The 15,135-nt window shown below is 42.7% G+C and overlaps 1 protein-coding gene across 1 annotated transcript; it reads right to left on the bottom strand.

Annotated features, from left to right (window-relative positions):
• Positions 1-4,619: 4,619 nt before the first annotated feature.
• Positions 4,620-14,670, bottom strand: LOC311130233 (N-acetyllactosaminide beta-1,3-N-acetylglucosaminyltransferase 3-like). The gene is made up of 2 exons (XM_084162931.1): positions 14,626-14,670; positions 4,620-6,367 (listed from the first exon to the last, which is right to left on the bottom strand). The coding sequence occupies exon 2, from the start codon at positions 6,355-6,357 to the stop codon at positions 5,197-5,199; it is 1,161 nt and encodes a 386-aa protein (XP_084019057.1). The 5' UTR covers positions 6,358-6,367; positions 14,626-14,670; the 3' UTR covers positions 4,620-5,196.
• Positions 14,671-15,135: the final 465 nt, after the last annotated feature.

Genomic DNA, 15,135 nt, shown 5'->3' with positions numbered 1-15,135 from the left:
AATCATTTCAATGACTATTTCACTAGTAAAGTGGAATAACTCAGTTGCAGTTGCATTCCCAAAATATGTCTGCAGAAAAATTGTTGAACAACGTGCTTCCTACAGTATGACAAGCATAAGATGACTGAGACAGTCATTACTGAGGAAAATAGTATTCAATTTGAAATAAAGAAATTTGCTTGGGTCATTCATATTTGTCCATAAAAACACAAGATCTTCATTAATTCAGTATTGTGCTATCATAATGACATTTTGAAATTACCATTGAAAATGTAAACCATAAAAACAATACAATCTATCTCTATGATGTAGAAGAGTACCATTGATTCAAATCATTTCAACCTTTGGACAATTACGTACTTCGGGGGTTAGGCAGGGGTGTGACAATAATGAAATTCCAACTAAAATGAGATCAAGTGTAAAATCAGTATTAGGTAGTAGTTTTCTCAATTGCATCATAGGACTGCAGTAATGGAAATGCAAGGCAATAGGGTGGAAACTCATTAAACTGTGTCATGTCTGATGAAAATAAGTGGAACAAGCCAACAGTTCTCGACATTCATAAAGACATGCTTTGCACAAAGTGAATGAGTAATTTCTCAAACAACTGGAAAAACCATCAAGGAAAATAGATAACCTTTTTTACTTAACAATGCCAATGCCATAGAGCAATTTCAGAAAGGTGCTTATAGTTGGGTTTTTATTTGCGTAACAAGGTTTCCCGTTTGAGGCTAGAAAGAAGCTTGTTCAAGACACTTTTCTTTCTGTAATTGATTATGGTGACTTATTGTATATGCATGCAGCCTCTTCTGTGTTAAAGAGACTGTTTATCATGTATATTTGCGTTTTGTTATAAATGCTAACCTACCATTGCACCTTGCATCAAATGGTGGTTCATCTCATAGAGATCAATAGAGGACTCATCTTTATATCTGTGCTATTATAGCGTCTGTGACAGCATGGGTAGTGCCATTGAGGCTACAACCAATAGGAATCCCCACCCAGTTGACTATGTTGACTACTTTGAAATAGAGGAAGCATGGTGTGAAGCCCTCAATGGTGCTGCTGTCGTAGTAAATATATAATGTTATAGCTTGGTCTGACTAAAATCTTGTGCATGACCCATCTTGTGTTGGGCCTTTGTATTTAATACAATGCACAAGGACTTCTATCTTGTCGGCCTTATCAGCAGGTGGCTATGGACAACACCCACGCCATAGGTCTCTCAGTTCTCCCAACTCACGAGTTCTTGCGCTGAGGACACACACCCCCACACACACACACACATACACACACACACACACACACACACATCATCATTGTTAAACATACACACACATACACACACACACACACACACACACACACACACACACACACATACACACACGCACACACACACACACACACACACACACACACACACATCATCATTGTTAAGCACACACACACACAAAAAACCCCTTCTCTTAGGCTGAACATCTGAAGACAGAGAACCCGACTCAGAGCCAATGCAATGGAGGTGACCTCGACCAACTCATCAGGACCAATCAGAAGATCAGAACTACTAGAATCAACCTACTTTATTTTATTGTATAAAATGTCAGCACACAATGTTTAGGGGCTCGCTCTCAGATATCTCCCTACGAGATTGACGAACGGGTCCGTGCACGCTATTTACAGATATCTTTACCTCTGAATAAACTGCCTTATATTATACAATTATCCACCTTGTCCGAAAGTCTCTACTTGGTCTCCGTTCTCCAGTAAACTTGTGATCATCAACACTGCCCATGCTAAAATAGCCTTTTGGCCACTAGAGGCCTCTATCATTCTCTGTGGTTCATCTACAAAGCCCTTCTGGGTAAACTAAACTCCCCCTCTACCTTGGTAGCCTGCTCTCCTTCACAACTAGTAATTACTAGACACAGTCTACTAGGTGGTTGCTACTAAAAGTCCCCAGGGCTGTTACAGAGTGAGGAAAGACTGCCTTTTCCTATTGTGCACCGGAAGCATGGAACAGTCTGCAAAATACGCTTCACCTAGATGTACTTGTGCCCCTTAGACCTAGATTCAGTCAGATCAAGTGTTAACCGGCAATAGCCGACAGCTACATAGCTGACATTTTGGCGGTGTCGGAAGTTTGTGTAACCTAACTGCGTTGGAGCTGTCAAATCGGTGAGCGGCTGCTCTTGATCATTGTCACAGAAAGCCACACCCGTCCCATTCACGAGAACGTGTAGGCTATAAATAATGACGCTCAAATTGAAAATAATTTAACGAAATAATTAGGATTTCTGTCAGCCTAATCGAGGTGTAGATTACATTACATCTCACATTCAAGTGTTGAAACTTGTAAACAAGGTTGAATGGGATTTCTCTTAATTTGACTCCATGCAGCCAAAGGCAATGTCCGCTTTAGGTATAGACCTAATGCCAGGAGCCGCTTGTGGATTTGACAGCTCTAACACAGTTCCACCTTCGGCACTGTCAAAACAACCGAGATTCCCTAAAAACACGCCACTTCGATACAGCTACGACTTTTTCGGAGCAGGTTAGCAGAACTTATGCAGCAGGTTAGGATAATTAACGTAGCAGGTTATGAGAATTAGGTAAAGGTTAGGAAAAGTGTTATAGGGTTAGGGTTAGCAAAAATGCATCCATAACCTGCTATGAAAAGTCACTTGTATGTTTATTGACTGCTGCTGCTTTCTTGGCCAGGTCTCCCTTGCAAAATAAACCCTGTGTCTCAATGGGTTTCTTCCTGGTTACATAAAGATTAAATACAAATACAAATTATAGTGTCACCAGGAAATTTACCAAATGCACTACATTTGGGGTGCGGGTACAGAAAATACTGGATGTTGACTAGTCTTCCTAGGAAGACGGGTTGCCTCCCACATTAACAATATTCTGACATGCACAGTGCTGCATACATGCATAGGCCTACATAGTGCTGTTTCCCATAAGGTCTGGGATTTCCAAGACTAGATGTTGACAAACAGGGGTTGACTGGCCATCTGGCTTTTCGGGCAAATGTCATATGGGCTGGTCCATTTTTATCTTAGTGGGCCTGTCTAAAATTTTAATTATCTGGTTAGTAATGGGGGCCTCAAGGAATAAAATGGGCCAGTGTGGGGGCCTTGAGGGAAAAAATTGTCTGTTGAGGGGGCTTCAAGGAAAGAAATGGGCCGGTATGTTAGAAATGCCAGAGCAGATTTCTGGTCCCACTCTGCCCCTGTTGACAGACAAACTATGTCCACACACCCACTGTTCAAGTGCTTGTAGAATTACAATGATGAGATATACGTATTTAGCTACTAACCAATTTGAGTGTGACAGTGTTCCAGTGTTGGTGAATTTCTTTCATTTATTGACAATAAGAGGAAAGGCGTGTCCCCCAGTCAGTCGTGTGCAAACTGAAAGTATGCCCGTTATAAAACCAGCACCACAGAATTGGCTATTTTAATAAATGTTATCCAACAGTGAATTTATAGGCTAACAATTTATTATAATAACCACATTTACCTCTGTCACAGTAATTAAACAAATATCCTCTATACTAGCAGGTATTGCGCTGTTAGGCATGCATATAGTTCCTTAACTTCTCTCTGGGTAGCTTAGCCTATCGATCTGCACGACTTTATTCTAATTGTATTGGATCATCCAAAAGCAGTTTATTTGTTTGTTCGCATGAATAATATTGAACTGGCACAAATAATTACTTTTTAGTGATTATATTCATATAGGATATGCCTACAAACAAACCAATATAGTAACCTACATGTATTTGTAGTATGGTGAATTTATACAACTAATTCATTGCCATAGAAAAGCATATCTCCATATTTACAATGCACGGCACGGTGTCTCTTACCTTTCCCCCCCTCCGTCCTATTGACAGAACGTCTTGGAGTTGCCTTGGCTCCCTCTGTAAATTATAAATACACTTCGTCCTTAGCGCTGGGCGTTACCCACCAGGGCCATGTTCAGAATCTGATTCTGACATGGTTAGATTGCAATATCAATGAAGTGGGAACCGGGAAACCCCCCCAAAATCACCTTTATAATAAAGCATTGCATGCATCTATTATTAGTGGGTCTGGGAAAGAATGGCCTTTTTTTCAAATTATTTCATGCAATTGTACGTAGTTTTACATGACTGGAGACATTAGACAGATCTTTTTTAATACCACACAAATGACCGAAAGGACATTTTACTCTGACACTAACAAACAATAGTGGTTTAAGATCAAGTATATTGCTACAGAAACAGTTATGGCATTTTTAAACATTGTTTCTATGTTTATAAGGCTAATAAGAAAATATGTCAAATGACTTGAAAAACGGGAAAGGTGTAACAATTTATAGGGTATTTGCATCAGTAAGTGACTGAAATGCATCATCATTTCATAATTGGAACGTTCTGGAAAACACCAGGGAAGCTCATCAGGTAGCCTGAAAAGTGTGTGTGTGTGTGTGTGTGAGAGTGTGAGTGTGTGATTAAAAATAAATAAATCACACATGCAATTTGCAACAACATTGTTACACAAATGGATATAAAATGATATTCTATAAACATGCAGTCAGCATTAGATTCCCAGAAAGACACACAGGTATTCATCCTCTGATTATTCATTTAAAAAGAGAACATTTTCAAGAAAACATTTACAAAGAACAAACAGAGACTGCCTAAAGACAAAGAATGCCCTGTCTAACATATTGCTATTTTGCAGTCAACCACAACAGTTTGCTATCTGATCTTCAGATTTGTTCTGAGCTTAGTGGGTGGTGAGGTCTTCCAGAGGCACTGTGGTTTACACTAGGCAAAGTGTTCAGATAAAAGGTCAAAAACAAAAAAGCAGACGGCAGTGGAAAGAAAGAGTGAAACAAAATGGACATCAATTGCCCTTTAAAGTATAATAAATAAAAGGGATGCATCGTGACAGGTATACACGTCTACCCCTTTTTTGGGGAAAATTATAAATCAATAATGTGTTGTCAATCATTTACATTAATAACAATGCCAGCTGTCAAATTTCACAGTAACCTGGCATATGTCAATAGATCCGGCATTGTCCAAACAGCTGCAGGAATACAGCAGGAATAAAACCTGCTTTGAGAGATCACACCTCAGTATTAGCTTATCAAAAAAGACTGGAAAAATAAACCTGAGCAGGCAACTGATTTCAAGGGTTATAGTGAACCTTGCAAATTCCCACATTTCAAGTTAGGTTCATGGATTCCATGCCACATAATATATATCTGATGGGGCAGAAATCTGTGTACTAAAATGATTTCCCTGTAATAACAAGGGTTGTAAGCGTCCACTTTCTGGGAGGGGACATGCAGTCCAGCAGTTCTGACACCAAAATGGGACTCTGGCCTAAGACCAGCCTTTTCCAAACACATTCCCATGTAGACATCGTCAATTGGCAAAATGGGAATGGTATGGGACATTTTGTAAATGACTATAGCTGTGTATCCAGAGAGCAGGAAGCCCCCTCCACCACAGTAAGGGGGATATGAGTCTGACTCTTGAACCTGGACTGGGACATAGTATTTGCTCCCTGTCTCTCTAATGGGTCCTACATAGCGGATTAGATGACCTGCAAAAAGGTGCTTGTCACCATCTTTGTTTTTCTGGCTGTGAAGGTAGTCCACCATGTTATCTGTGTTGGCAAAGATATCATCGTCACCGTTTAAGATAAATCTGGCCTGGCGGCAGTTCTTATCCATCCACTCTAAGAACAAGATTTGCTTCAGGGTGAGGTTGAAGAAGGAGTCGTTGAAGTCCCACTGCAAGATATCATTATGCTCACGGTTCTCCAGTCGTAGAAGCTTGTTTAGTTTGCGCTTCTCAAAGCTTGTGCCTGTTGTTCCAGAGAGAAATATCCTGCGGATCCACATTCCATTTTGCAGTCTCTCCTTGGCCCAGGTTTTCCGTAGTACCTCACGGCGGTCGTAATTCACAGGTGAGCTTTTTATGACAAGCAGAAGGAAGACATCAGCAGACTTGTGAGGGCCTCCACATTTATCAGGTACATCCAGCAGCATCGGGAAGTGGCGGCAGTGACGATAGAAGAGGAAGTCTTGGATGTGACCAGGCAGAGAGGAAAACCCTGACACATTGGCCGCAGACTCATTCCGTTCACAATGGCCCCAGGTGAAAACACCTGCGCTCTCACTGGTTGGTTTCTGAGGTCTGTTTTGATAGGTTGATTCCATTCTGTTTATGTGGACATGGTTAGAGGGATCATCAGGAGGAATGTCCTCTTTACTAAAAATTATGACCAAGCACAGAATGCCTATCACAAGTAAAGCTGTTGCCTCACGCAAACAAGAAGACCTTCCCATCTTTGTTGCTCTGTAATGAGAAAAAACAATACTTTATTTTAAAATGAGCCATAAATACATGTGTATGACACACTGATGTGTTTACTGTCCCCGTACAAAGAACAACTATTTTAGATGACACAGTATTAACCTCTGCTCAGCTGATTGGTTGACATACTGTAAATTGAGACATTTTGTGACTGAACTTAACAAAAATAAGAAATTATATTACCAAACCAAGATAAATAACATAACATACATTGGAAAAATACTTTGGAGTACCATAAATTATGTCAAACCCAATTAATGTCCATCGTTCATTGAAATGTATGGGTAATTTATAACAAAACCTTTCGATATTGCTAATCATTTCAATGACTATTTCACTAGTAAAGTGGAAAAACTCAGTTGCAGTTGCATTCCCAAAATATGTCTGCAGAAAAATTGTTGAACAACGTGCTTCCTACAGTATGACAAGCATAAGATGACTGAGACAGTCATTACTGAGGAAAATAGTATTCAATTTGAAATAAAGAAATTTGCTTGGGTCATTCATATTTGTCCATAAAAACACAAGATCTTCATTAATTCAGTATTGTGCTATCATAATGACATTTTGAAATTACCATTGAAAATGTAAACCATAAAAACAATACAATCTATCTCTATGATGTAGAAGAGTATCATTGATTCAAATCATTTCAACCTTTGGACAATTACGTACTTCGGGGGTTAGGCAGGGGTGTGACAATAATGAAATTCCAACTAAAATTAGATCAAGTGTAAAATCAGTATTAGGTAGTAGTTTTCTCAATTGCATCATTGGACTGCAGTAATGGAAATGCAAGGCAATAGGGTGGAAACTCATCAAACTGTGTCATGTCTGGTGAAAATAAGTGGAACAAGCCAACAGTTCTGGACATTCATCAAGACATGCTTTGCACAAAGTGAATGAGCAATTTCTCAAACAACTGGAAAAACCATCAAGGAAAATAGATAACCTTTTTTACTTAACAATGCCAATGCCATAGAGCAATTTCAGAAAGGTGCTTATAGTTGGGTTTTTATTTGCGTAACAAGGTTTCCCGTTTGAGGCTAGAAAGAAGCTTGTTCAAGACACTTTTCTTTCTGTAATTGATTATGGTGACTTATTGTATATGCATGCAGCCTCTTCTGTGTTAAAGAGACTGTTTATCATGTATATTTGCGTTTTGTTATAAATGCTCACCTACCATTGCACCTTGCATCAAATGGTGGTTCATCTCATAGAGATCAATAGAGGACTCATCTTTATATCTGTGCTATTATAGCGTCTGTGACAGCATGGGTAGTGCCATTGAGGCTACAACCAATAGGAATCCCCACCCAGTTGACTATGTTGACTACTTTAAAATAGCGGAAGCATGGTGTGAAGCCCTCAATGGTGCTGCCCATGCTAAAATAGCCTTTTGGCCACTAGAGGCCTCTATCATTCTCTGTGGTTCATCTACAAAGCCCTTCTGGGTAAACTAAACTCCCCCTCTACCTTGGTAGCCTGCTCTCCTTCACAACTAGTAATTACTAGACACAGTCTACTAGGTGGTTGCTGTTACGGAGTCTAGTTGATAGGTAATCGACTAGTTGGACTGTTCCCCAGACTCCACGCGTAGGGATTTGTACAAGGCTGAACAAGGCTATTGAACTGAACATTGGTGTCTGTCTTTATTCCTTAATCCAACATATCATACAGAAACATGGTATCAGAAGTGGCTCGGAAAACACACGTTTGTTATTTTTGTAGCTAAGTACAGTATAGGCGCAGTTACGTTCCATATGCGAACACAAGCCGTTTCCTACTCACAACACTGATCAACTCGTGTTAGCTGGCTAGCTAGCATCACTACCTACCTCCATGACTGAAGACAAAGAAATCTCCTATTCCATTGCTATGGCAGCGAACATTCCGCCACCAAATCACATGGTTCTCACAGGGGACTGGAATACTAATTGGGACAACTTCAGGGATGAATTCGAGGACTATGCGCTGGCGACCGGTCTACGTGAGAAACCCAACGAGGTACAAGCGGCAACTCTGAGGAGTTTAATGGGCAGCGAATGCAGGCATATCTACCGGCACAATCTCACCCTCACGGCACGACAACAGTGTGATGCAAAGGCTATATTGGATGCATTGGAGAATTACTTCAAACCCGCCAGAAACGTAATTTACGAGCGGTTCGTTTTCGGAAGCTGCAAACAGGAAGAGGGTGAGTCAGTACACAACTTTGTAACCCGTTTGAGAGAGAAATCCGCCACTTGTGAATACGGGGGATTGAAAGATGAACTGATTCGTGACAAAATAGTACTGGGAATTGCAAATGAGAATACGCGCCGGCGTCTACTGAGAGAGAGAGGCTTAACATTAGTAACTGCCATCGAAATGTGCCGCACTGCTGAAGTCACTGACATGAGAATGAGAGCAATGGAAACTGAAACCCCACGCTCCGACGTTGATACTGTTCACGCTGTTGCTAGGCAGACATTCAGACAAAACCAATCGAGGCAGAGTAATTCACCACGAACGGTGAACACAGAGAGCCCCGTAGCATGTAAATACTGTGGGAATACACACACACGTGGCAAAGAGCACTGCCCGGCCTATGGAAAACCATGCAGAGCTTGTGGAACTAATAATCACTTTGCAAAAGTGTGTCTCAAAAGCAAAAGAAGGGTGAGTGAGGGCAAGATTCACTGTGTTGATGATGTTACTCAATGTTCAGAGCTGAACAGTGAAAGTGACATTTACATGCATGAATCCATTGGGGCTGTACACTCAAGAGGGAAGAAATGGTTTGTGACACTACGATTACACAACAAGCAACAACAATGTCAACTGGATTCGGGTGCTACATGCAACGTAATGAGCTACAAAGACAAAATCAATCTGGCACCTGACACACATCTATTTCCCAGCGATACTAGACTAAAGCTGTACTCAGGAGAACTAATGAGCTCTATGGGCACCTTTGAGACCGAATGTGTTATTCGGGGACGCAAACACAAGCTGGAGTTCGAGATTGTGAAAACCAGTCAAAATCCTCTCCTCTCAGGCTCTACATGCGAACGCCTGGGACTGATGCAGTTCACTGTACCAAATGACCTGCACATTGTGGATCATGTCCAGCATGGACCCCTGTCCAAAGAACAACTACTCAGTAGATATGACGATGTATTCAACATGCCCGTTGAATCAGTGCCTGGGGAGGTACACTTTGAAGTGGATGAGAGCATTACTCCAGTCCAGTGTGCTCCTCGCAATGTGCCCATTGCAATGAAAGTGGCTGTGAAGGCCCAGCTGGACAAGTATGAGGCCGATGGCCACATGACATCTGTGACTGAACCAACTGACTGGATCAGCAATATGGTCATAGTAAAAAAACCAGAGAAGCTGAGGGTCTGCATCGACCCAAAGCATCTGAACCAAGCACTGAAACGATCCCACTACATCATGCCGACACTAGAGGATGTCCTCTATAAGCTTCCCAAGGCCAGGATTTTCACCTTGGTGGATGCCCGAGATGCATTCCTTCAATGCAAGCTGGACGAAGAAAGCAGCTTCATGACTACCTTCTGGACCCCCTGGGGTCGGAAACGCTGGCTCAAGCTCCCGTTTGGTGTCTCAGTGGCGCCTGAGGTATACCAACGCAAGCAGCACGAGTTACTGGCTGGGCTCAAGGGCATTGAACCCATCGCCGATGATATCCTGATCGTAGGCTGTGGTGAAACAGACGAAGAAGCAGAACGCGACCACGATGTGAAGCTCCTGGCACTGATGGAGCGCTGCCGATCAGTTAAGCTTCGTCTTGGCCTGAAGAAGCTGCAGTTCAAGGTGAAAGACGTCCACTTCCATGGCCACATTCTCTCGGCAAAAGGCCTGAAGCCGGACCCAGACAAGGTCCAAGCGATCCTCGACATGCCAAACCCGTCTGATGCAAAAGGAGTACAGCGTCTCATCGGCTTTGCAAACTATCTTGCAAAGTTCATGCCACACCTATCAGCAGTCTGTGAGCCTCTGCGCCGATTGCTGGACAAAGACACACCATGGCACTGGCTACCCAAGCACGAGGCCGCAGTGCAGGAGATGAAATCTCTGGCTTCATCCATGCCAGTGTTGCGCTACTACGACGTCACGAAGCCTGTCTCAATCCAGAGCGACTCTAGCCAAAGGGGACTTGGATGCTGCCTTATGCAGGAAGGCCAGCCCGTTGCGTTTGCCTCGAGAGCGCTCACCCCCACCGAACAAAACTATGCACAAATTGAGAAAGAGTGCCTCAGCATCGTCTTCGCCTGCCAGCGATTCCATCACTACTTATATGGCCGAGAGCTGGTCACCGCTGAAACTGACCACAAACCACTCATTGCCATATTCAGTAAACCTCTCCTCAACGCGCCCAAGAGGCTTCAAAGTATGCTCCTGACTCTGCAAAACTACAGCCTGAAGGTCATTTACAAGCCAGGACCTGAGATGTACATCAGCGACACACTGAGCAGGGCAACAGCACAATGTACAGGTAGAGGCACTGCCTATCAGCGGCAGGCCATCTGTTCGCTACAGCAGGAACAACAAGATGTTCAACAGATCAATCAGGCAGACTACTTAAACGTGACAGATCACCGCCTAGCCCAGATCAGGCAACATACTGACAAGGACGAACACCTACAGTCACTGAAGTCCATGGCTCTAGCAGGTTGGCCATATCTGAAAGAGGAGACACCTTTCACAGTGAGAGAATACTGGACCTTTCGAGATGAGATCAGTGTGCAAAATGGCGTCTTGTTCAGAGGTCAGAAGGTCATTATTCCCAAATCACTACGTCCAGAGATGCTTACCCGCATACACTCCAGTCACGTCGGAGGTGACGCATGCTACCGTCAGGCTCGTGAAACATTATACTGGCCAAACATGCAAGCAGAAATTAAAGACTTTGTCAGCAACTGTACCACATGCAACGAGTACGCTCATGAACAGCAAAAGGAAACCATGATGTCACACGAACTGCCCACAAGGGCCTGGCAAATCATCAGCATGGACTTATTCAGCCACAGACAAAAGGACTATCTTCTCCTCGTTGATCATTACTCTGACTTTTGGGAAATTGAACTGCTCCCTGACTTGTCCGCAGAGACGGTCATAAAGCGCTGCAAGGCGCAGTTTGCAAGGCAAGGTCAGCCTGACAAGGTAATCACGGACAATGGCCCACAATTCACTGCACAGTTCAAGCGTTTCGCCTCAGAATGGGAGTTTGACCACGTGACCTCCTCTCCAAGACACCCAAAAGCAAATGGCAAGGCAGAATCAGCTGTCAAGATTGCAAAAAACCTGTTAAGCAGGGCCTTGCGCGACAGCAACGACCCATGGAAAGCGATCTTACAGTGGAGGAACACACCCACCGAAAACATGGACAGCAGCCCAGCACAACGCCTTCTGTCCAGACGTCTGAAGACTACTATCCCCGTAGCTAACAAGCTACTTGAGCCCTGCGTCATGGTTGGCGTCACGGACAAACTGCGTCACAGAAAGCAGCTCGCTAAGTGCTTCTACGACCGGACTGCTCGAGACCTACCAGAGCTGGAGGTGGGTGAAACTATAAGGATGAAACCGCTGCCGGGAGACCACACAGGACTTTGGAGGCTGGGCACATGCCTACAGAGAGTTGCACCACGTTCTTACCTGGTGGATGTTGGTGGCTCCCTCTATCGTCGCAATCGGGTGGATCTGCGCGTAGCAGAGCAGACAAACCAGAACATGCCATACACTCACTTAGATGAGCTGGATCACAGTCCAGGCCTAAGGGTAAGGGGTGCAGAATTGAGACATGAGCCAACTGAAGGTGAAGCTTCTACCCCACCAAACTCTCCAGCTCGTGGCCCTAATCCTACCCCTGTCAGAGCCAATACTTACTCACGGGTGGGTCGGCTGTGCAAGCCACCGGACAGGCTTACTCTGTAAGCAAGAGACTTAACTGGTTGTCTGTTAATTTAAAAAAAAAAAAAAAAAAAAAAAGGAAGATGACAGCTGAAGTAAAAAGAAAATGTCATGCTTTTCAATTGTTATGACTTGACTGTTAAGAACGCAATGTTATGTTTGCACTTTCAATTGTTATGACTTGACTGTTAAGAACGCAATGTTATGTTTGCACTTTCTATTGAAAAGGATGATGTTACGGAGTCTAGTTGATAGGTAATCGACTAGTTGGACTGTTCCCCAGACTCCACGCGTAGGGATTTGTACAAGGCTGAACAAGGCTATTGAACTGAACATTGGTGTCTGTCTTTATTCCTTAATCCAACATATCATACAGAAACAGTTGCTACTAAAAGTCCCCAGGGCTGTTACAGAGTGAGGAAAGACTGCCTTTTCCTATTGTGCACCGGAAGCATGGAACAGTCTGCAAAATACGCTTCACCTAGATGTACTTGTGCCCCTTAGGCCTAGATTCAGTCAGATCAAGTGTTAACCGGCAATAGCCGACAGCTACATAGCTGACATTTTGGCGGTGTCGGAAGTTTGTGTAACCTAACTGCGTTGGAGCTGTCAAATCGGTGAGCGGCTGCTCTTGATCATTGTCACAGAAAGCCACACCCGTCCCATTCACGAGAACGTGTAGGCTATAAATAATGACGCTCAAATTGAAAATAATTTAACGAAATAATTAGGATTTCTGTCAGCCTAATCGAGGTGTAGATTACATTACATCTCACATTCAATTGTTGAAACTTGTAAACAAGGTTGAATGGGATTTCTCTTAATTTGACTCCATGCAGCCAAAGGCAATGTCCGCTTTAGGTATAGACCTAATGCCAGGAGCCGCTTGTGGATTTGACAGCTCTAACACAGTTCCACCTTCGGCACTGTCAAAACAACCGAGATTCCCTAAAAACACGCCACTTCGATACAGCTACGACTTTTTCGGAGCAGGTTAGCAGAACTTATGCAGCAGGTTAGGATAATTAACGTAGCAGGTTATGAGAATTAGGTAAAGGTTAGGAAAAGTGTTATAGGGTTAGGGTTAGCAAAAATGCATTCCTAACCTGCTATGAAAAGTCACTTGTATGTTTATTGCCTGCTGCTGCTTTCTTGGCCAGGTCTCCCTTGAAAAAATAGACCCTGTGTCTCAATGGGTTTCTTCCTGGTTACATAAAGATTAAATACAAATACAAATTATAGTGTCACCAGGAAATTTACCAAATGCACTACATTTGGGGTGCGGGTACAGAAAATACTGAATGTTGACTAGTCTTCCTAGGAAGACGGGTTGCCTCCCACATTAACAATATTCTGACATGCACAGTGCTGCATACATGCATAGGCCTACATAGTGCGGTTTCCCATAAGATCTGGGATTTCCAAGACTAGATGTTGACAAACAGGGGTGGACTGGCCATCTGGCTTTTCGGGCAAATGTCATATGGGCTGGTCCATTTTTATCTTAGTGGGCCTGTCTAAAATGTTAATTATCTGGTTAGTAATGGGGGCCTCAAGGAATAAAATGGGCCAGTGTGGGGGCCTTTAGGGAAAAAGTTGTCTGTTGAGGGGGCTTCAAGGAAAGAAATGGGCCGGTATGTTAGAAATGCCAGAGCAGATTTCTGGTCCCAGTCTGCCCCTGTTGACAGACAAACTATGTCCACACACCCACTGTTCAAGTGCTTGTAGAATTACAATGATGAGATATACATATTTAGCTACTAACCAATTTGAGTGTGACAGTGTTCCAGTGTTGGTGAATTTCTTTCATTTATTGACAATAAGAGGAAAGGCGTGTCCCCCAGTCAGTCGTGTGCAAACTGAAAGTATGCCCGTTATAAAACCAGCACCACAGACTGTGGTAATTGGCTATTTTAATAAATGTTATCCAACAGTGAATTTATAGACTAACAATTTATTATAATAACCACATTTGCCTCTGTCACAGTAATTAAACAAATATCCTCTATACTAGCAGGTATTGCGCTGTTAGGCATGCATATAGTTCCTTAACTTCTCTCTGGGTAGCTTAGCCTATCGATCTTTACGACTTTATTCTAATTGTATTGGATCATCCAAAGCAGTTTATTTGTTTGTTCGCATCAATAATATTGAACTGGTACAAATAATTACTTTTTAGTGATTATATTCATGTAGGATATGCCTACAAACAAACCAATATAGTAACCTATATGTATTTGTAGTATGGTGAATTTATACAACTAATTCATTGCCATAGAAAAGCATGTCTCCATATTTACAATGCACGGCACGGTGTCTCTTACCTTTTCCCCCCTCCGTCCTATTGACAGAACGTCTGGAGTTGCCTTGGCTCCCTCTGTAAATTATAAATACTCTTGGGCCTTAGCGCTGGGCGTTACCCACCAGGGCCATGTTCAGTATGAAAACGTTCTCGAACTTGCAGATAGAAATACCACAAATAGAGCCGATGTGATTCCTTATTCTACATGTCAAATCAAATCAAATCAAATAAAAAAAAATTGGTCACATGCGCCGAATACAACAGGTGCAGACCTTACAGTGAAATGCTTACTTACAGCCCTTAACCAACAGTGCATTTATTTTTAACAAAAAAAGTAAAAATAAAACAACAACAAAAAAAGTGTTGAGAAAAAAAAGAGCAGAAGTAAAATAAAGTGACAGTAGGGAGGCTATATATACAGGGGGGTACCGTTGCAGAGTCAATGTGCGGGGGCACCGGCTAGTTGAGGTAGTTGAGGTAATATGTACATGTGGGTAGAGTTAAAGTGACTATGCATAAATAATTAACAGAG

Source organism: Coregonus lavaretus, assembly GCF_964263955.1.
Source record: "Coregonus lavaretus genome assembly, chromosome: 6".
In the NCBI taxonomy this organism is placed as follows: Eukaryota; Metazoa; Chordata; class Actinopteri; order Salmoniformes; family Salmonidae; genus Coregonus; species Coregonus lavaretus.
The sequence above is the reverse complement of the archived record's forward strand: the minus strand, read 5'-3'. Positions and strand labels throughout refer to the sequence as shown.

What these genes read in the sequence shown, in the direction of transcription:
- LOC311130233 (XM_084162931.1), bottom strand. Translation starts at nt 6,357, where the DNA reads ATGGGAAGGTCTTCTTGTTTGCGTGAGGCAACAGCTTTACTTGTGATA.